Raw genomic sequence first — 23853 nt, 5'->3', positions numbered from 1 at the left:
AAGTGACCCCCAATACAATTGCTTACGAGCTGCTGACCAATGCCCAGCCCAGCCCCCAGCAGCAGCCAGCCCCTCCTGGCCAGCTGCCTGCAGTTTGCATCCTGGACACGCTGCTCTGCGGTGTGGAACATCCCTCTGGCCGCTCGGGTCACTGTGCCGGCCGTGCTCCCTCCCAGTGGCCTGTGCACGTGGTCGCTGGCAGGGATGGGACACTGAAGGGCCTTGGCTGAGGGTGAGCACTGCTCAGCAGCAGCTGAAGCATCAGTGTGCTGCCAGCGTCCGTCCCATGCTGGCTCCAAACACAGCACTGGAACAGTGACTAAGAAGAAAATTCTATCCCAGCTGAAATCAGAATGCCCTTTACTCTAGACTGTTCTAGTTGAGTGGAATCAAAATTGTCACACTCCTGAAAATCCACCCGGGATCAATTTCTTTTAGTTATCATCTTAGTAGTCTTTAGTGTTATCCTCGGCTTTGTGTGTAGTCCTAACGAGATGGTTGGCATTGGTTGGGAATTTGTTGTCCCAGAGGCATCTGAAGTGAGTCTTTTCATTCTTTGTGAGGACACCCTTGGATTCCCTAACACGCTTTTCCTCATTGCTTGTTGAGAGCAAGCCAAATACATTCTCAGTTAACTCTGCATGGCATACCTGAGATTATTTTATTTGGACCACTAGTTTAAGCTACTTGGGTTGGTTTCCCCAAAGGCCCCCCTTCTCTGAGGACAGAAAAGTGCTGTGAGTCGTCTGTGTCAAATGTAGCAAAGTGAGTGAAGGTGTGTTCTGGAATCTCAAGGTGGAGCTCTCTTAGAGTGCCCTGCATAACCACTCCTGCCAGTGCCTCTGACTTTGCTCAAGAACATTTTCATCTTTGGTATCCGCAGACCAATCATTTAGAGGTCTGGCTGCAGCTTTGGAAGCAATCTGCTGTTACTTCAGATATGCTGAAGAGCTCAGGTAGCTACTTTAGTCTAGTCATAAACTACTAGTCATAAAGTAGCTACTTTAGTTTAGTCATAAACTGGATTTGAACTAGATTGGATGTGAATAGGATTGCTCTGTTTTAGAGGACGAACATCTTGGATGTAAGCATAGTTCTCCAACTGCATTTTATACCTATGTTCTTCCTTATAGTCGTGTTTTTCATCCAGATACAGTCTGAACTGGAGGTATCAGCTGTTCTATAGTTTAGATAGAAGTTCTTTGAGGAGGACCAGTGGCCCAAGTTTAGGGTAATAATAATTGCCTCGTATGAGAAAGTCTAATATAGAGATCTCAGGCAAATTATCCCCCACTCTTCCCCCCCACAGTTTTCATTGCTTACTCTGGAGATAATAGAAGATTTTTCCTACAAGGGAGTTTGTTGTTAATCTTTACAGATGCTAGCTGATTGGGACAAGCACTGAATACTTACATGGAATTTTTTAACTATTAGCCTTGCTATCCCAGTCATACGCAGATTCATGTCAGATGGGAGGGAGAGACAAGTGAGACAGTCTTATGAAGTAAGTAGATTGTGCAGACTGCAGGTAGTGCATGAGTGGCACCTGTCAGGGAAGGGGCAGATTTGTTTGTAAGCAACTGTGACCATAAAAGCTTCTGGGATACACTAAAGTGTTATTAGAGCAGTAGGTAGTCCAAGGATTGGGAGCCCATGGGGTAAGGTCTGAGACTCAGGATGATAAATGAGATACGAAAAAGACAGTATGTACAGCAGATACTATATGTCTGTTAATATGTGTTAATTGCCAATACAGTGTATACAAATCAGTTTTTCTCTAGGCAGGACCTGTAGCTGATTGACTTTACAGACAGAAATGATCTCTGCAGACTTTAGTTTGCAACTGAAGCCTTTTGCCATGCCTCATGCATCCAGGTAAAGATCACACAGTATCAGCTTTCACTACATAAAGTGATTCTATTTCTTGCAAAAATAGAAAGCATGCTAGGTAATACCTTTAGGCTCATTAGCAACTGCCTTAGGTTAGTGGTGAGGACATCCTTTGCCTTTAGTATTTAGGCTGAAAGGTGTTAATCCTGCTGAAAAGTACTTCTAAGTTTTCCATGAGCTGTTGAATACATAGAGAATTGTGGGAAGCTAAGAGTTGCAGCATAGCTTGGATCGTACCTGGTGCCTGTGTCATTAATGGGCTTTTCCAGCTGATTGTCTGATGCTGTGTAGGCAGGTCATCTGCACCACCCAGCCTGCAAAGTGAATGATTATAATCTCAGCAAGTCAGGGCATTCAGGTGTCCCCACCTCAGAAGTCACAGGAGCTTCTTCATGTGGTTGATACTAACCCCTAATGATTAATAGACACAGGTGGTGCTTCTTATTTGTATCTGCTGAAGGAGCAAGATTTAGCTGTTAGGAACAGTGCTGTAAATTTTATTTGTCTGTATTTTAAGAATATTCCATGTGGTGCCGCTGAGATGACTAGGACAAGAATTGTAAGATAAGTAGGAAATTGTTTAAGGGTATAAAGGGGCTTGTGCTAAAATGAGGAATATTATAAACTGTGAGTGGAGGTTATCAGTCGAGTCATCAGGTTTTGTTTTTGTGGCCAAACATTTCATTCTTATAAGTGGCAATGGCAAAAATTACTGTAGCTTACACAAATTTGGAAGACATCCAGTATGACATAACATCGGGGAACTGTTTTGAAGTGAGTGAATGACTTGAATAAAAAAGAATGAAATTGCAATATGCAACATTTTATACTGGAGGACCTGTAACAGAAATGTCTGTGATAAACTGTGAAGTCACCTATTATAGAGTTTAGTTTAGGATCTCACTGCATTTTCTGTATAACATGATGTTTGCAAGGACCAGTCTAGTGGAGCTTTGAAAATGAAATCTCAGAAGATGTATAAAGAAAGTAATTTTCATTTAAATTTGGAAAATATTTCATGCCACTGTACAGTCTCCTGGTTAGATTTCATCTGGAATACTGCATACGTTTATTGTCATACATGTTCAGGTGAGATCTTGTGGGGAGAAGGGCAGATGGGATAGAATGTGGGAGATTTCTGTATAAGACTGAAAGATATTGCTTCCTTTCCTTAGTAACGGAAGACTGGAAGATGATAGGCAATTCTGACTGGTTTAGATTAGAATTTCTCCCTCCCCTTCATAGAGTAGAAAGAGAAACACATGCTGGTCATATATACTGGAACATGAGGGATCTTAAAGAATTGTCCACCCAAGTATGGCAGGGACAAACCTGACTTTCTCTAGGAGATTGCATAAATAGGTATAAGGCCCCAAACAGCTCACTCAATGAAGTTGTTAAATTACTTACGGTTGTTCATGTACCTCAAGTTGCATACACAGGGGAAATACTGACAAGATATTCTCAAGAGGTCAAACAACAAAAACAGCTTCACTGGCAACTTCAGAATATCAGAGAACTTGGGCAAAAGTTCTAGTGTAACATTCAGTCAGCATAGATCATTTCTCAAAGATTTGACTTGGCCCATTGAACTTAGCAAACACTAAATGGGATTGATTTTAAGTTACTCAGAAATTCTAAGAAGAGGTGATTAGAAGAAGGAGAAGAACGGAAAGACAGAAAAGATACATAAGTGCCCACATACAGTAACCAACCTGTGAGTTCCAGCACCGTTTATGGAGAACTTCCCCAAGGAAGTGAGGTCTAGACAATGCCACGGCCTTGTGTTTGGCCTTAAATGCCCCTGGACTTCCTGGGCCCTTTCCCCTGGTGGGTTTTCCAGTCATTTGGCCACTCAGGAGCTGGGTTAGAGGCTCCAGAGGGCCATTGCCTCCACTGTGCCAGAGAGCGACATCTCTGTTGTTCTGTGATACAGGCTTTAGGGGGCTGGGGGTGTACAGGGCCGGGCACTGCCTTGTCAGACCACGGTAAGGTCTGACCTGCCCTTTCCTTAGCACATATTTATCCCAAAATGTCTCGAGACATCAGTCTTTCACAGTGGGATTACATGATGCAATTCCCTAAAGCAAAATTAAAGTTCAAGAAGGTTTTACCTCCTCTTGTAATCCTATTTCTAGGATTTTTCAGACTTTTAGGTCAACATTGGTGGAATGCTGGCTGTTAATAGTGTGGTCTCACTATGTCAGGGCTCACTGCTTGCATCAGATAATTCTGAGAGATGTACTTTAGTTAGCAACATGGAAGCATAGTAATCAGCAAAGCTGTTTGCACCATATATTTTAAGGGAAAGAAAGCTATGCTTGTAAATAAATAAGGCCCCATAGTGTGTTTTTGTGGTAAAGTATAGAAATGCTAAAAGCTGGGATATAAAGCAGGGCTCTGAATGTCAGATTTTGAAAGAAAACTCGTGCAATATATCAATTACTCTGACTGCTGTTATATGTAGAATTACAAAAACAGATTTGCTAAAACAAAACTTTTTATTTAGCATTTCTTTTGGGTGCAGTTAATGGTTATGGAAATTTCAAATCATCTTCTACTGGTTTAAGGACAGGAGAAGAAACTCTAAATAGTAAGTTACATGCAGATAGAAATTAAATCCTGTAAAAAAAGCACTCTCAGTACTTAATTAATGGTTAGAACACATAGAGCTTTCTTGTAGATGGATTTAAGGATCATACAGACCTTCCTTGCCATAGCTGAGGCAAGTTTTTTGCTGGTTTCAGGTATAGTCAATCCAGATTTTTAAATAGCCTGAGCTCCTCACTTTTTGGAAAGCGCCTGCAGAAGTATTCAGAATGATTCCTCTAGTGTAGATTCTGCCCAGCAGGGTATGTTCTACTGACTAATGCTGTTTCTTATGGTAAGAAGGTCAGACCTGTAACTGCAGGTGGATGATGTCTTGTGTATTACTCAGTTCACAGTCAGGACTCATCATCATGTGAACTGACACAGAGGAATGTACAACGCATCATTGTATTAATGGAGCACTGATGTACTGTGGTACATTTTAAAAAAATTCAAACTGGATTTGTCTTTGATCCATCAGGAATTTGGGATAACAATTATCAATTATCTGGTATTCCCTCCATACTAACAGAAAATCATTGCTTTTGAAACTCTTTGTTTTGTAGATAGACAGCTATTAAAAGTACATTAATAATATGCAGTGACTGTAACATGCTTTTTAAAAAATATTTGAAGTATCTTCCCTCAGTGGCAAAGACACAGGATTTCTTGAAGCTACTTGCAAAACAACCACAGTTTAATTGTCTTGATACAGTTTTCTTAACAATAGGTACTTGCAAAATGAGCCACCCTGTGTATTGTTATGAAGCAGAGTATTGTTTTGTTACATTAATTGCCTATTCATTGTGTCTCCCAGAGGATGCTGGAGTTAATTGTCTAATGCCTGACCACCAGTCCAGTTTACTTTACTAAATCAAACACTTGGGCAGTAATCCCCGTCACACAGAGATACTGTAGGACTAAAGCATACAATGCAAGCAGATTTCAAAGAACAGTAGGCTTTGACTCATCAGCAAGCCCTGCACATATGGACAGAGAGGTAACTGGCACTAGATTTTATTTGAAAGTCTCCCAGGTGTTGACTTGCAGATGGGTGGGTGGATACCTTGATGGATGAAGGTCGCATGTGAGACTCTGCTTCCAGCCTGTCTTGCTCCTCTGGAATACTACACCTTATACCTGTAATAGCACTAGCTGTTTCTCCTGTCTTTAGGGGTTTGTATTCTCATTCTTCATTTCCAGGTTTGTCTGAGTTCTTACAATTTCTAGATAAACCTTCAGGATTTAGTATCCAGGTATTATGTGTATGGCATCACCAGTCTTGTTATTTTAGAAGCTGATTTGCTATTACAAGTAATGCTTCCAAGCTGATTTTCCTAATAACAGGATCTGATGCTCTTCCTGAGTAAGACTTTGACTTCTTAAGGTTTTGTCTGTAAGGAAGTGATCTGTGTTGATTCTAGCAACATAGTTTGCAGCATTGTGACTCCACAAATCCAAATCCACACCGATAGCTATAAAATTGCTACATTATTTAATCATATTTTTTCCTTCTTTATGAAGTTTTTGTGTGTATTTTAACCCATGGACAGTAAAGTATGTCCTTGATGTGTGTTAAAAGCTTGTTTATATCCATATATAACTTCAGCTAGCAAAACAAAAGGAATTGGTTTACAAAGTCCCATATTCTGATTTGTGAAACTGTTTCCTGTCAAAAGCTGTTTGTCTCACTATGTTAAGGCTAATTCTATGCTCTTCTGCCAGAGTTCAAGGTAGCTTCTTTGTCTTTTTTACTTATCTAAGCCACAACACACTCCAGATTACAGCCGATGTTTTTCTAGTGTGACAGTTAATGTTTGTGACTGTTTTATCTGCACAGTGTTAAATTTTTTTTTTTAGCTTATTTTTGTTAAATAATTTCTGGTCTCAGAAAAAGAAATCCAGTTAGCTGTTAAATTGAATGAACTGTGGCTCTCAGTAATTTGGTGTTTACAGTTGATAGAAGGTAAGAGTAATTTTTTTTAGTCCCCAACTAAAGATGGGAATTTATGGCTTCAGATTCCCTCTGCTCCAGTCCATTCAGGGAATGAAAATCCTTGCCACCTTGAAATTATTGAGGCCCTCAACAGTGTCTGAAGGGTAATGAAGAAGCTGGGGTCTTGAGGGGATGCAGAGAATGTAGGAAGGCATAATTCTGCCATGATAGATTAATGGCTAAAAAAAACTTGTGGGTATTGGCCAGTGAGAGTGGAATCCATGTCTCATGAGGCTGTGGAAAGAGCAGCTGCAAAAGCTGCTCAGTGCAGCTCAAAAAGCATCTTGCATCTGCTTCTAGACAAAATGGGGAGGGGGGTAGTGTGGGGATGTGTGTTGATCACTGTGTTTGCTACCTAATCACTCAAGGTTTATGCTTTGTCATATAGAATTAATGCAATCTGTTATGGATATCACTGTGATAAATGCAATGTTGATTCAAACATTTGGATAGCAGTCAAAGCCACTTGAAGCCCTTTAAGGACTCAGTTTTTTATAATGGCCTTGTCACACATAGGTAGTGATTTTCCCCTCAGAAATTTCACGTTGTTTCTAGCTGGCTATATAGGAGCTATTTTTTAATCAATTGCTTTTGTTTCAGTCTCATTTATATCCAAAAATAAAATGCTACAACAAATGCATTACTTTTTTTTCTATTTTCATGTGTTGCTGCTACAGTTATTTTAAAGAAAAGTTTAAGGAAAGATTGATTGTTAGATGTATGCCAATACTACTTTATATTGGATCCTTTTGGCTTTTTTTTTGTTTGGGAGGGGAAGTTGGGGAGGGGTTGTTTGGGTTTTTTTTATTTGGGGTTTGTGGTTTTTTGTATATGTTTAGAGGTATTTTGTAGGTTTGGGGGTTATTTTAGAGGCCATTTTTATTCCTTCTAAAGGAAGGAATACAGTTTCTCCTTTAACTATACAGGCAGAGGGGTAGAGCAGCTCTCAGCAGCTGCTCCCTTTCTGTACTCATGCTGGTCCGCAGGAGATCAGGTGTTCTAATAGAAAGGGGTAACAAACTCCAAAGTTGAAACCTGTTCACAAAATGCAGGTAAGGGTAAAAAAGTTCAGTTCAGTGTGTTGTCTGCTTGTTTGTTTTGGAGATATAAAAAAATGAGCAATGAAAAAAAAAATTGCAAGGAAGCCTGTGAAAATGCTGTAGAAACTTCACATATGGGCTTAATCTTTGATAATGATTTTTCTATCTTTCATTGTTTTGTATAATATTTTAAAAAACCAATATTTTTTGTGACATTAAAAACCTATTCTTCAAGCTAATGTACTGGTTTCTTTAAACAATTATTGAATTGTTTTGAGAATTTTCAAATTAAAAGGCTTAATGAACAATTCTCGATGAATTACAAAATCCAGTCACTAAAACTCATTATAAATGAAACACGAGTCAAAATAAGATTCTGTTCCAGAATTCATTTTCAGAGCGGCTGTGAAAGAAAAAATTCTGAAATTCATTTCGAACCCACTGGAAATGCAGGCATTGATACATCTGAATGTTTTTAGTGACTTCTCTTCGCCCTACCCATCTAATAATAATTTTTTGTGTATCATCTCCAACAGGAAACAGTCCTCAAGATAGCCCTAGGAATTTCTCTCCCAGTGCCTCAGCCCACTTTTCTTTTGCACGAAGGTAAGAGGTTGTTCGTAGTATTCAACATACGTTTTGCATAAAGGAAATGTATGCAGATACAAAAGGTGATTGCAAATACATCTGTCAGGTCTGTCACTTAGAATAATAAGTATTAGCTCATTTTTGTAAACCATTTTAAACCTCAGCGGCAACAAACTACTGAATGTGTGATGCAATGCGAGCACATCTTTTTAATTTTAAAAAATAGAATAATGATTTAATTGTAATAAATCTGATTCAGACATTGTCTTAGTACCATACCTTGAATACCTGTCATTGACCTGTTTCAATATCTGTACCAGTGTCTGTGAGACAATAAGCATTGTCACAGGAGTGTTGTGAGGATTAATTAATGTTAGTAGAATTTTTGAAGGTTTAAAGTGAACTTGAAGTGATTTATGAAGTAAATCATTATTAAATGATCTATAACCAAAGTTGATAGCATGTCATGGGAGACTGCCTGTTTGTGCCAGTGTGGCTCCCCATCATTTAACACATTGTCACCCTACTGCAAATAACATTTTCATTAGCTCTTATGTCTGTGAAGGTAAGCAGAATTTATATGTTTAGCCAGGAGTATATATATATATAAAAAATGAAATTGGGATGCTTAAGCAGTGTCAGGCATCTAACTCATGGGTTTGTGCTGAGCTATAACTTGCCTGTAAAGTTTTAGTCACTTTATTTTGGGAGATCAGTAAAGTAGCACACAAAAATTCTCAAAAGTAATTGCAAGAAAATGGCTTAACTTTTTTTTTTTTTTTTAAAGCTGCAAAGGGGTGAAAGCTTGCATAATTTTTGAATCTGAATCTAGTTAATTTGTGACAGTAGATCTTGTCAATCTTTTTAGTAGCTTATGATGCTGCTTTTTAAATTATCTTAAGTTGAATATTTCTTTTGAATCTACTTCCTCTTGATAGTTTTCCTTTTGTCAGAGATACTATCTCTTTAGAGGTTGCATTTGTTTGTGAGCATATTTTTAGAAAGATTCATTAAATCCAGAAATAGTTTATAATGGAAAAAACAGATGTGAAAGATTGAGCATTGCTTAGAAATACAGCAGCCGAGAAATAGTTTTTCTTCCTACCCATAATCAACAGAAAGTTTAAAATATTATACTTTTGTAAACGTTAGAATTCAGAATTCATGAAAAAAGAAAAGGATTTGTCTTCTAGTGTTTCATTTGGATTTTGACCTCTCTAGAGCCCTGTAATGCGCTTTAAATAGATTCTTTAACTGAAGGAAATTTCTCTGATTTAAAAATATCTCACCACTTCAGTGGGATTCAAGAAACATTCAGAGCAATTTTCTGTGGAAACTGATTTTTTTCTGTGTTTATATTGAAAATGTTTGATGGCAATGAAGTTTAATACTGCATTGATGCAACTTTTTTTCTTAATTATTTGGTATGTCTGTTGTGGTTGTTTTCATATAAGTTTGGTAGGATGAATTTTCATAGTAAAATGCACTGTGAATAATGACAACGGACTTCTGACTTTATGCCTTTTCTGTTATATTTTGTAAATTTAATAGGTATAAAAGGAGGGGAAGGACAAGGGTGATAGAGCAGGTTGAAGGAGCAGGGGCAATGGTGTAGGGCTGTGGATGCTTTTTTATCCACTGCCACCGAATCAGTGGGGATACCAAAAAGCTGGGACAGTGTGAGGAAGGGAGAGAGAGGGAAAGGAAATTATTTGAGACCTTCTGTGAAGCTGCTTCCTTAGTGTAGCCCCTTCTCATCAGGCGCTGACCTTGCCTGCAGCAGGCATAGGAAAGGGACCTGCCGTAGGGATGCCCCTGTGCTGCGCTTCCAGCCAGTGGGCAGAGCTGGAGGGTGCCTTCCCAGTGCCTCAGAACCAAGCTGGAGAGTCACCTTCCTCTGCCCATGTCTGGTGGGCTGATCAGTGCCCAGAAATAGCCTGTGCCTCTGGAAGTCAGTGCTGCTGTTGTGCATACAAGTCCAGCAGCTACGAACCTGTGGGTAGGTGACAGACTGCCCTTTCTAGAGCTGCTGGAAAGTGAGTAAAGCCATACTTTAGGATGGAAGCAAATGGTGTAGAAAGAGTCCAGGGGAAAATGCTATAGGGGCTTTTTTCCCATAATGCCTTATGAATACCTCCGGTTTGCCCATGTTTGCCTCCCAGATGACTTTCTGGGGTAGCCTATCTGCACCCTTGGCAGCCTTTCTGTGTGATTCAAGTACCCTGTTCACTATGAGTTACTCAATTAAGAAATACTTTCTTTCTCACAGATGCAGAATACATGGTCTCACCCATGTTTAAATACTGCCTAAGTTCTTTCAATTGTGAGCAGCTAAGCCAAATGAAGAGAAAACTACTTTTAGAATGGTGCTTTCATCTGGAGGTGTCTCTTACATACTTGGGTGAAGAAGAGAATGTGAAAGAATGAATTAAGAACAAGATTATGGTAGAGGTGGAAGTTTTTTCCAGAGTTCAGTATTTGACACAATTAGCAGTACATGTGCTCTTCACATTTTAATACTAATAATGTACTGTAGTTCCTTTTCTTAAACTTTATGTATACAAAGTCCCAGAGTTTTGATTGTAGTTTGTGGATGAATAAGTGGATATATTGGAAAGAAGCAAGGGGCTTTTTAGACTATTGGTTTGAAGGAAGGAACCACTTAAACCTCTGCATCAATAGGTTTAAGATTGCTGATTTGACATTACTTCAGTTCTTCAAAAATACACTTCAATAAATCTTCAGTTCTTCAGAATTTCACTTTTTGTGTCAGTCAGACTTGTGACGTGATACTTGTTAAACAGATCTTCAGTTCTGCTTTCCTAACTGTCATACTACTTGTTAATAAAAACTTGACCTGCTTTGTTATTTATATATTATTCTGCCTTTTTTTTTAACACACTTGATTCAATTGTATTGCAGTCATGGGCATCGAAATGACAGGTAAATTCTACCTTTTCAAAAAGCCAAACACTTCTCTCATAGTTGTTTTTTTGTTTGCCACTTTGAATGTTGAAGTTTCATGTTGTCTTTGTTACCTCAGACAATGAAGAACATAAATCGTGTTTTGGTTATAATATTTATTTATTTATTTATTTATTTAATTTTTTTATTTGGAGGGAGCATGATTTTTTCCTGAAGATTTGTTTTTCCTGTGTCATGTATGTAACATTTAACATTTAGGTTTGGTTTTACCTAATCATTAGCCTGCTAGTTTGCTGATACCCTCTGCTGATGCCACTGAAGAATGCACTACCCTTTTATATCAATCAGAATGTGATGGTTATTCTGTGGCTCAGAGCACAGTGGTCTGCATTTGTTCACAATTTTTTAAATTTGCTTCTCATTAATTTTTATGGGATGGACCTAAAAGTTGTGAGCTTATTGTCCTTTTCTGTTTGTTTTAGATACCAGTTCTGTGGACCTGTTCATTCTCTTTGTGGTTGTTCCATCTCATAGAATTTTAACTATAAATAAAACCACGATAAAAATAATTCATCCTTGGTGAATGCTTGTTTACTGTGGTGCCCTGTGAAAGTATACTGTTTGTTAAAGCCCCTATTTTTATCATGCTTTTGGGATGCAGTTTTACCCAGTAATACTTAACAGATGTTACTGCATTAGGATGCTGCAGTGTTCATTTGACTGACCTCCATTTCATAACTTCCAGGACTGATGGTCGCCGCTGGTCTTTGGCTTCTCTCCCTTCTTCTGGCTATGGTACAAATACACCCAGCTCAACTGTTTCTGTAAGTATCTGTTTGGCTGTGCTGATGGATGTCGTCTGCAGGCTTTAGCTTCTCAAATGTAGCATGCTTCTCTTAGGAAAAGACAATGTAGGTTTTGTTGTGTTTGATAGACTTAGAACTAACATGTGATAGGAAACTGCTTTGCTTCCCTGAAATAGAAGAAAACTTTGCACGATGTGTACTTTGCTGAGAGATACTTTTTGGTAGTGAATAGTGTTCAGCTGCTCCCTTTTGATCTGCCTTATTTTTACCAGATAATAGTTAGGTATCAAGTCTTAACTGAGGCTGCCTTGATGACAAGAAGAAAGAGAAACTGTCTATGGCATGATTCACCTGTCCTGGGTTAGACTGCTGTCTTAGGATGAGATGAATCACGCATTAGCCTTTGTTTTCTTTTGGCAATTGTGAGATGTTCGTGCATGATGATAGGTTAGATACATAACCTTTCAGATGGCTGTAATCAGAATAAAAGGAATCCTTTGGGATGCATAATAGAATAAGTTTAACTTACTAATTTTTACCTTTTGGACCAGTTGTTTCAGTGCAATTGTGGTGGTTTAAAAAAAAACTATTAAACTACAAGTAGGCCATCCCCATTTTCCCCACCCTGCTCCAGTGAGAGGGGGATAAAGGCAAAGACCATGGGTTGAGATAACAACAGCAGAGAATATGGGTTGAGGTAACAACAGAAAACTAGCAGCTAAGGAGTAGGAAATGCATGGTAATGGCAACAATATTGATAACAAAATTTACAAAAGAGAAGGTGCTTTACACATAAAAGGTGTTCAGCACCTCAGCTCAGTTCTGTGTGGCTGCTGAGACAAAGACAAGATGGCATTTGCTCTTTGTGGCTTGTGTTCCCCATCCCTGAGGCTGGAAGAAGAAACAATGAGGGATAAATCCCCAAAAAAGCTGGGTTGTCCATGTCTTGCTGTCTGCTGCCAGACTGCTGGGCTCAGCTCTGGTTGTCAGTGTTTAGCTGGGTTCGATTTGGCTCCCCTCAGGCTTGCTTCTGCCAGTGTTTTGTCAGCCCCCCCATACCTGTGCATCTCATATGCCACAGCAGTGCCTTGGATCCTGCTCCAGAACTCGGGAGCCAGCCGTGGCAGAAATACTAGCCTCTACTTTGTGCATCTGCACATCTCTGTACTGGAGAGGAACGACTGTCTCTTGTTACAACCTGGAGCAGAGCTCTTGGTTGTGGTAGTCACGCCTAGAGGCCGTGGAGGTAGAGCCGTGGAGAAAGCCTGCTTTGGAAATAGCAAATAGTTGACATTTTGACAGAGCACATCACTGCAGTGGAAGTGATAGTCTGTGTAGATCCAACTATGGCCCTTCAATGTTTTATGCTTTATATGGCTATTAAAGGTGTTTTACCTTTTATGAGTAGCACATTTTACTGAATGGATAATAATTGATTTTTTAAACTGTTTCTTTAGCAATTAAAGTAGGCTTTCTCTTCCAACTTCCAGTGGATTTGTTCAGTTTCTCTTGTGGAACAGTAGAGTTCCAGTTTCATGTTCTGTACAATCATGAAATACAACTATTTTGTGTTACGATCAACTCTCATTTTATTTTTGCCTACAAAGATTTCTGAAAGGACAATTCTATCTGTCTTAAACCATGTTGGGTAATTTCGTGTATCGTAAGAGCTTGTTCTCTAAAGCCCTGATTTTGACCTCTGCTTTCTTTTCTGTGTAGATGTTACTTTTGCCTAGTAAATTCCTTGGTTTCACATTAATTCTGTAAGCAGTTTCAGTTAGGGCATGTTTGTATACCTCTTATTGGAACTAGATCAGATATGCTGTGCTCTTCACCCAAAATATATTGACATAAAGGAGTTTATATCAAATAAAGGAATTTGTAACACTGTCACTGTTGGAGGAAACAGACTTGTGCTAGAGAGGAGATTAAAAGCTGTGTCAAAACCAGATCAAAATACAGTTTTAATTTTCTGTCCTTATTAATTTCCTTGATATCTTCAGTTTTAAAATGGTAATTCTAATTAATATGCTTTCTTCCCTGCTTAAGTTCACTAGCTGCTGTAGGCATCCTGGAATGTGGAGCAGTTTTACATGGTATTTGCATCTGCTGTCCATACATTTATGGACTTAGATGTCTTAACTTCTGTAATACATCATTGTTGACCTAGCCCATGATTATTTCTGACTAGAATATATAAATAATAACATACTTATATGTCTTTCCTACCATTGAGTAAACAGTTTCTTACTTGTGGAAATAAACGTGTTTCGCGTTTTTCCAATAAATAAATTTTAATTTCTTTGAAGAAAGCAGCAGTAGAGAATTCATGCCATAAATATCAATGGTGTCCCACTTTAAGAGTAAGGGATCACCCAGATTGGTAAATACTTGTGGTCAAAAGAAATTACAGAATTCAAATGATCCACAAAAACTCACTAAGTTATATTTGTAGATTACACACTTGACATAGAAATTGATGTATTAGTCTCTGACCTGCTGTATAAGCACATGTCAGTGTGTTTTGCATAAAGGGGTGGGTTGGGAAGGAAAGAAAAAAAGAAGAAAAAGGGGGGGATAAGGGGGGAGGAAGAGATCACCTGTCCTGGCTCCAGCATTAGTCCAGCTGCTGGGATATCTCAGGATCCTGGGGATGCCTGAGGCTTGGTGTGGGAGTGGGGGGGGTACCATTTTGTAGAGAAGCTGTTGCCACCCTGAAGGTGGGTTTCTCACTTTCAATGCAAATTAGTGATCACTCACAGTCTAGTCTTTCAAGTCCTTGTGGAAATGGGTCTCAGAGGGTTTTGAGGGTCTTTGGCAGTCTTGATTGCCCTCTGTGCCTGCTTCTCCACCCCATTTCTCTGTTTGTGCTGTGCTGAGCTGTGCTTATCTCCAGGAGATAGACCAAAGACCTTTGTCCCAGAGGAGTGCTGTCCTACCTCCATGTCCAGTCACATCTTGTTCTTTCTCACAGCATGTTATTGCCAGCAGTCCTTGGCTGTTGTTACCTGAAGTCCTTGTTTGGCGGCACAGCCACCCTGCTGTTGGTGTCTGAGACAAACACATTAGGCTTTATTGTCTTGGCTTCTGCAGTATCTCATGGTTAGTTTCTTGTTCTGTTTTGCCCGAGAATTTGCTATTGCTGATAAGCCCTGCAAAAGCACTTGGATTGCCTTGGGATTCTAAAACTAGTGACTATTTCTTCACTTCTTGGAGATGTTTTTCATTTTCTTCTTTTAGCTCCTGGATGATACATGTGAATCACAAAACCAAAACTAGAAGTGTACCCATCTAATTGATTTCATGTACTTTTTCAGAATCTGAAAGAGCTAGCACAGTTCAGCCTTCTCTTCTACATTATTATTTTTTCTTAGAGGAAATGAGGGACCAGTTCATACAACGCTGTAAATGTACATATAGAACACTCCCTTTTCAGTGATGAATAAATAAAATTCACATTAATCTAGACATGTATCAGGCAGTGAGCAGAAAGAGTTTTTACACATTGCGATAGATCACAGCTTTGTTCTTCACAAGCAAGCGAAAGTCAAAGTGGGGGCCAAAGTGTCTGTAGTTACCACAGTTATGCTGAGGTGAGTGTCGCTCACTCATTTGTTACCTATTTTTTTGTTTGTTTGTTTGTTTTTTAATATTGAAAGTGATGGGATGGATAGAATTACCTATTTAATGGAAGATCGTGGGTTTAGAAGTGGTGCAAGTACCACAAATACTGGTTATCACAGCAAAATCAAAATTAAAGTACCTTCTGCTTGATATTCAGTTGGAAAGAAGCTGGTAGTTTGTCTTACTCCAGCACAGTAGGATCAAATCTTTGCAGTTAGACAATGCAGTTGAGATGATTGAGTCTTCTAGGAGAGCCTTATAGAAGTGATGAACTGAGAGACAAGCTGTGTATTTTTCAAACCTGTATTTCTATTTCAGAAGAACATTTGCATTTCCGTAATGCAGTACAGTTGAGCATATTAAAAAATTTAGCTCTTGTGTGATTTTTTGAACATTAATTGTAGAATGCCAGGAGAACTATTTTGTTTAAGAATTTTGCTGTAAGAATTTGGATTTGTACTGAAATAAGAATTTAGATCACCAGAACAATGTACTTTATGCCTGTGATGGTCCTGATACAACTGAGAGTGGTTAGCATGGGAAGATCCTCTCTTCAGTCATGTTGGATCTAAACTCTGTGGCACCTTGTATGAGAAGAAGTGCGATATGAGTTATTTTCACACTGATCTTCCCATAATCCCCTGAAAGACAACAGCCACCTGTGATGCGCTGTATTGGGAAATTCTCCTGTGCTACAGTATCATTTATTTTACAGAGCATGGCTGCGGGATAACAGGTTAACTGCAACCAACTGCTATAGTGTGAGATAAGAAAGAACTTACTTTTCCTATGCTGTATGCTGAATTATGCATGTTAATGTGCTAAGGCTGAATTTCATGCATGAGTTACAGTAACTCAGCAAGTTACTACCTATCTAGTGAGCTGTGGTAAATTCTCAGTGTCCATGCCTCTTAGCCCGCAGCAAAGCAAGGTAACACAGTCTTCAAACTTCAGCTTGTTGTGATGTGGTGTTGCATTCCCATGTAGACCAGTCCTTGTTAGCCTTTTCTGCTAGTGGGTTTTATTCTTTTTTGCTTTTAGGAGATAAGATTTCATGACATCTAGTGTGATAAGAAAACTTTTCTTTTGCTTCTGATCTAGAATATTAGCCTTCACCACACAAGTTAGCAGGAGATTAAAAAGACTTCCTAGCTTCTGTGCTTACTAGCCTGGTTATTATCTGCTGACCTTAGCAATGCAGGGGTAATACTTGTGCAGTACAAAAGTTTATTGATTTCCCTCACTAGAAATGATGTAACAAAGAAACTCTTTACTGCCTCCATTAAAAGAGCATCCAGGCGGGGCCCTTGGTGTTCAATATGAGAAGTCAGATAAGCAGTAATGGGCACATGTAAATTGATACACAGAAGAAATTCATTTTATTGAGAAATACAGCTGGAGTCTGAAGAGCTCCAGAAAGATATCCAAGTTTTTCAACTTCTTCCCTTCTGCAGGTAAAATATAGGGAATGTCTGCATGGTAGTAAGCAGCTTTGTGCAGTCATACAAGAATATTTATGAATCAGCTGACTTGGAAACTGATTTTGGTACCAGAAACAGTGGAACATTTCTCCATGTTTGTCAGTCCACATTAGCAAGACTAGTTGTTAAGTGATTTTAACTATGTATGTGTTCTTTAAAAAGTGTACTGGATCCAGGTTCACGGAAAAGTTACAAGTTTTACCTCCAGGCGTCTAATGTGGCTCAGGTAGAGCTGCATAAAAACCCTTAAAATACATAGTTTGGTCATTTGGATTGCTTATGTAATGCAGCTCTGTACATGAAATGTTGCAAGGGTGGTTATGGTGGTAGCACTGCCGTTTTCATACCTGTCCATATATTCCAGTTTGATACTAAATGGATGGTTTTATTGTAATTCCATTTGCTTTTTGTGGCCATATAACCGGTCTTGATAAATGTATTGAGTTCTCCTATTCTGTTTTCAGAGTACAGTTTTTAAAAGATATTAATGTATAAATTTTTTCAGCAAAATTTTAGATACAATTTGATTATATTTTTAAGAGCATTGGTAATGTCTTAAATATGGATAATGAAGTACCTTTATTATGAAGATTTACAATCGGCACTGTGACAATAAGTTGTGCTTTATGGTTACCATACTTAGGCCATCCTATTCTAATAATTTATTTTCAGCATACTCCATTTTAGCGGTTCTTACATGTCATTGACATCAGACATCACCTTTGCCTTAGGAAATTTAAATTTTTGAAGTGCAGTGTGTCTTCTGAACTGAAGTGGTTCTTTTTTTTAATATTTACTCTATATTTAGCTCATGAGTTTGAGAGTAATTATTTATTTTCTTCTTTAAATTGGTAGTCAGGTATGAGAAACAGTAACTATAATTTTTTAACTTAAATTGCATTATTCATTATTCATGAGCACCAGATATGGTCTTGAAAATGATGTTTTTTCCCTCTGATGGACGCTTGTGTTTTCTTGTGCTCTTAGTCATCCTGCTCATCCCAAGAGAAGCTACACCAGTTACCATACCAACCAACACCTGATGAACTACATTTTTTGTCTAAACATTTCTGTACCACTGAGAGCATTGCCAGTGATAACAGGTGCAGGACAACTGCAATGCGCCCTCGGTCCCGGAGTCTCAGGTGAGTTTGTGTATCTGAAAACAGGGGACGGATCTAAATTCACATATTGTGGGTAGCATCATGGTATTTTACACTGGTGATGTGTACTGGTTTTGAAATGTCTGAAATACATATATAACTGAGGCTGAATGAAGAGTAGTCTTTAAATACTTGTTCTGGTTTTGGTCATGACTTACTTCAGTGGTAAATATCGTTAAGATAGGTCTTAATGTGAAGACAGCTAACCTGCAGAGACTGTCTTGATGACCTAGTCATTCATGATGTAATTGTAGTATTCCCTTTCTGAATCCAAGTACCTGCTCTGTTCTCAGTAGTAGCCTGAATGTCTGTAACAGGCTGCCTGTATCAGTTCAAGGACTCACCATTGTGATATCCCTGACAAAGTTTAGTGTTCCGTTTTCATCTTTAAGAATACCAAAAGCCAGATTTAGATTCACAGAATGATTTAAGTTGGAAGGGACCTTAAAGATCATCTTGTTTCAACCCCCCTGCTCTGAGCAGGGACATTTCCACTTGATCAGACCTTCTAGACAGATTGAATGGGCCAGAATCACCAACACCAGGAAATCTGTATTGAGATTTTTTAAAGGGCTTTCTAGTGGACAGTGAGACTTATAATAGCAAAAAGTAATTCTGTAGGTTTGTGAGGTCTGTGGGTATTTTTTATTAATTCTTTTCCTCAAAGTCTTGTGCGTTTTTTTACAGGCAGAATGCTCCGTCTTTGTTTAACATGTGCATATATATGACATTATTTGTAGATAGTTAATGCCTTTATCTGCTGGTCAAATTGAAAATAGGTTGTTTTGATATATTTTTTCAAATTATCCATTTAGAAAAACAAGCAAAACTGAAACAAACTCATGTTTGTACTTTTTCACTTGCAGCTACCAGAGTTCTTGGTCAGATCTTGCTATTTTGATTGTATCTGATCTTCAAAGGTACAGGTATAAGACCAGTTAGAAAGATCTCTCTTGCCCTTCTGAAGAAAAGATAATGTTCACAAGGCTTCATCTGCCTTGAAATACAGGTACAAACTAGGAGAATAACATGGTTAGCAGTTAGATGTCAAGTGGGTTAAATGATCATGAGGACTTGAACAGAAATAGTAGAAAGGAACTTAAGTGTACTATTGATTGCAGACTACCTTTCCAGTGAAGTTTTTGCTGAATTTTTGTTGCAAATAAGTCATACAAAAATATAAGAACTAACTGTAGTTCATGCTGGGATAAGTGTAAAGGGATAATTTGCTTTGCTTGCAGCCCTGGACGTTCTCCTGCTTGCTGTGACAATGAAATAATTATGATGAACCACGTCTACAAAGAAAGGTTCCCAAAGGTAATGAATTATATTTAAGTTACCCAGTATCTAAATTGGTAGGCAACATAGGTTTTAAGTAAGTGGTGCTTTTGTTATGGGAAGTAATGATCCAGCCCTGTAATGGCTTCCATAAAGCATCACTGATCTCTTACTGCAACGATAAAATCATGATAAGGAAAACTGGCTGAAAACTGGACATTGATTTGGCAATGCTGCCAAACTGGTTTTGAAATTAATCATGCTAGTAAAATATTCTGCTGATTGGAATCTGATGATACATTGGGTTTCAATAGGTGGTGTACTGTGGGCAAATGCATACTGCATTAGTAAATTGAAACCAGTTTTCAGTGCTAAGTGTTGAGAAGCATCTGCTTTGGTGATATACCAGCAGATTCTTCATTTTCCCAAACACTTGCTATGTACTTGACATGCATTATATGCGCTGATCTAATGCACTTAATGAAATCAGTACACAGATGTGAGTGTTTGACTATGAGATAGGAGGATGTTTTGCTTTCCTGTTCAGAGATCTTGAGACACAGATAAGTTCCTAGGTGTGTGTGCACAGCTTGAAGCACTGTACTCTCAGTTGCTCCTAGGATTTTAGTTACCTCTGGAAAATAAAACAAGGTATTGTTCCTAAAATGTGAGTTAAAAAGGGAGAAACTTCTTCGTATTTCTTTATATAAATATAAAGACAGATTTGTCAGGATTTGCAGAGTAATTGAGCAACAATATGAAATGTGCAGAACTCACTCATCTTACTGTTTGAGATTGTGAACTAAGGTGTGTGGGATTACTGTTTAATAATAATACTAATAATAATGATATCTTCAAACGTTTTTTTTTTTAAGCATCTGCGGTTCTGTGAGAACCAGACAGTTGGTTCTATAAAACAAATGCATCTGGGAACCTGCAGACATGTTTGGCAGGACCAATGAGCATCATTGGTTAGTCAAGTGAGTTAGTCAAATGAGCATCATTCAAACTCTGCTCAGTGAAATATTTTTGGGGAATAACCTTTCTGAAAGTAGTGACTATATTCTGCTCTCTAGTATCCACAGTTTTAGCAGAGAAAAGTAGATCCCCCCTATGAGTTCTCTTTTTTCATTTTTATATATTTCCACTTTGGCTTTGACTTAAAAGCTTTTTAGTTCTGTTAGTGATTATCACAAGATTAGTGCAGAGGTAATCACCATGGGCAGACAAAGTGGGGAGCTGCGTAGTAGAACAACGAGGCTGTTGCTTTTCTGTACTGGTAATGTGGAGAAGTGTCATCTCTCACTTTGCCTTTGTGTACTTGCCTTTTGGCTTCAGTCATTTCATGCATTCTGGCTAGGTAAATTCTTAGGCAGTAGAGAAATGTTCTAGAGTCAGAAATGACTTTTAAGGCTGTTAGTTTCACGTAGAGCTGATTTAATGTGTTCAACAAACTACTTTTCTATAGGCCACAGCTCAGATGGAAGAGAGACTTCAGGATATTATAACAAATCATTCTCCAGAGAACACCCTTCCTCTGGCAGATGGAGTGCTCAGTTTTACCCACCATCAGATCACAGAACTGGCTCGAGATTGTTTGGATAAATCTCACCAGGGCCTCATCACATCACGATACTTCCTTGAATTACAGCAGAAATTAGACAAATTGCTACAGGAGGTATGATCCGTGGGACTGCTGTGTCTTTGCCTGAAAAACTGTTAATATCTGTTTGCCTTAGGGTTTTTTGAATATTGTCTTGAATCATGTCTGTTTACTCAAGTAATTGTCAAAGTGGTATTCATAAGATGATTTAGTCTTCATAATGACTCCTACAAAAACTGTAAGGCACCCTGGCATATTCGTCTGGAATAGATGGGTTGTAAAGATTCCAGAAGCAACAGGATTATGTCCTGCAGTGCAAATTGTAGATTGCTTGCAGATGTGTGTGCATAAGCCCCAGACAGGGATGGCTATTTCATTTACTTTAAATAAATGAGATAACATACACGCTTTCCTTTTATCAACCCTACTGAGTTGAGAAAGCAGACAGCAACCTTTGGCTTTCCATTAGTGAGATATAATTTAAAAATATTTATTTTTAAATTATTTGTAACATTCCTCTCATTGCTGAAATGTTGATTAACAGCAAAAATTTCTTTTCTAAATGTGTCGAAACTTTAATAGAATATCAGCTAAATTAATTAAGAAGAACTCAAAACTTGACAAACATGCTGTTACATAAGTTTCTGTAGTTTATTAATATATCATTTTTCAAAAGAATGAGTGCAACATGTAATGTACTCAGTTATTTGTGTGTGGATTTGATAGTATGTTACGAGTCAAAATTAATGTGATAGAGCAGCAGATTTGAAATCAAATCAAAATTTTTTCCAGCTGATATCTTAAGATGCTATGCCTATCTTAATTGGTGTTTTACTTTCTTTTGAATACACAAGCAGTTTTGGTTGAGTTTTCATGGGGTTTTTTGGTTTTTGTTGGTGTTTGTTTGTTTGGATTTGTTGTTTTCTTGGTTTTGTTTTTTTTGTTAATTTCTATTTAGTAAATAGAATTTCTGAAACTACTGTTTTTTGAACTTTTCCTCTTCATACAGCAAAACAAAATGTAAGACATCAGTAAATTTATTCTGGATTGTTGAAAGCCTGTTTTTTAAACTTTGAAAATACTTGGAGTTTGCTTACTAGTCAAGAGGAAGCTTTGAACCAGTAACCTCCTTATGAAATGCCAAAGTTCAGACAGAATTGGCCAGTTGATAATGTCAGAATACCAGAAAACATGTCTAAGCCAGGATTTGCTGAACCACTGTTAACAATATGTACTTTAAAATGGCTATGCATTGAGTTTAGAATATGTGTTCACTAACGCCTCTCCCAAAACCTGCTGAAAAAACAGGTCACCACATTATTCTTCAACCTGCATATAAAGGAAAAAAATCACCAAGCCACTCATTTTGTCATATTCTATGATGTTAATTCTTTATTATGAAAAAGATTCCAGTTCAGCAAAGACATACCTTAAAAAATTCAGACTTAACTTTTGAGTCTATTACTTGCTTCTTGTCAATAGCATGATATGACAGTATGAAAACATTTTTTTTGCACAACTTTGTTATGGGCATTTCGTTGTGCTTTGGTTTCATGTGATTCGTCTTTTGTTAATTCCCACCTTCAGTCTTAAGTAGAAAGCTGCATTTCCTGCTGCTGCTTGGCACTGTGCAGTTACTTTAGCTAGGGGAAGACTCCTGTGAGGTGAAAGCAGCTTGGTTCACCCAAAACTTTCAGAATTTTAAGGTCAAGTGGACCTGAATGCTTTCCTGCTTCATCCTCCTTAAATGTAATATATATTGAATCTTTTGTTCACCTAGGCACCTGAGTGTTCGTAAAACGCAACAAAGGTGCTTTAAATGTTGTTGGTGGTTAAAAAGGCAGGTGTTTTGTTTACAAAAGAGTTTTATTTGGGCTAAGTTGAAAATGTTCAGAATTATGCTTCTGTCCAGTTCAGGTACTTCTGAAACCTTTTGCAGATGGCTAGATTATATTTGTAAAAGCTTTCCTGTTTTAAACTCCATAAATTAATTCCTCTCATATATTTGGTGATTTTTAAAATTGTGGTATTTACATTAAGAGCAATATGCATAGTTTCCTATTTCCATACATTTTTTTTTTCCAAAAATGCAATGTATTATAGGAAAAGTACTTATTGGTCTGTAGTAATAATTTTTAAGTGTTAGTTTATTAATTTTCTTTGTGGTTTTGAATAAGCAAGAGATGCTGAGAAACAAGTCTGTGAGTTCTGCTGTTCTGAGCAAGGAAATGTTTGATATTTAAGGCAAGAGCTATTAGTACATTCTAATCAGAAGGAGAATTTTACAGTTGCTTTGCATTCACTAGCATCCCTTAATAATGTAATTTGTTCTTAGAGGGGAACATTTAAAAGAAACTTGAAATGCAGCTCAGACCATTGTGCAGATGTTGTCAAATCTTCTAGAAGTATATTTTCTGTATGTATTCTTCTATAGCACTTCCCCCTCTCTTTTGTGTTTTCATTGTCATCCTTTCTACGTGTACTTTTAGATGAAGCCTCCCTACAAGTAAAGGTTTTTTTATATGTATATATGCATATAAATTGTCATTTTCGTATGACTGATCAAAAGAGAGTATAAATTTGGGATAGATGTTGATTATATCTATCACTATTATTTATGTTAGTTTTCATTTCAGCCTAACATTGTTAACAAATTGAGGCGCAACCTGCATGTATAGTCGGTGTTGAGCTGTATTGATGCATTGTATCCATTTCCAAAACTGGTGGTAATTACACTGTGTAAGCTTAAGAAACAAGAAAAAAAAAGAAGGCAGCACTTTTGTAGTTACAGTGTAAGAGTTTTAAAGCTGGGATTATTTGCACAGAAGTTACAGTGTTACTCAGATCTTTGTTATCTCTGCTAGCATCTT

General features: G+C 37.9%; 1 protein-coding gene across 3 annotated transcripts in view; it reads left to right on the top strand.

Moving 5' to 3' along the window:
- MAST4 (microtubule associated serine/threonine kinase family member 4) overlaps positions 1 to 23853 on the top strand; it is a 276965-nt gene that overhangs the window by 206614 nt on the left and 46498 nt on the right. For all 3 annotated transcript variants that reach the window (XM_058043349.1, XM_058043351.1, XM_058043350.1), the window contains 6 exons: positions 8052 to 8121; positions 11026 to 11046; positions 11774 to 11852; positions 17927 to 18084; positions 19344 to 19419; positions 20849 to 21058. In XM_058043349.1, coding sequence (XP_057899332.1) covers positions 8052 to 8121; positions 11026 to 11046; positions 11774 to 11852; positions 17927 to 18084; positions 19344 to 19419; positions 20849 to 21058 — 614 coding nt within the window. The remainder of the gene's footprint in view (positions 1 to 8051; positions 8122 to 11025; positions 11047 to 11773; positions 11853 to 17926; positions 18085 to 19343; positions 19420 to 20848; positions 21059 to 23853) is intronic.

Source organism: Melospiza georgiana, chromosome Z (assembly GCF_028018845.1).
Source record: "Melospiza georgiana isolate bMelGeo1 chromosome Z, bMelGeo1.pri, whole genome shotgun sequence".
Lineage (NCBI taxonomy): Eukaryota > Metazoa > Chordata > Aves > Passeriformes > Passerellidae > Melospiza > Melospiza georgiana.
Note: the sequence above shows the minus strand (reverse complement) of the source record. Positions and strands in the feature narration are given on the sequence as shown.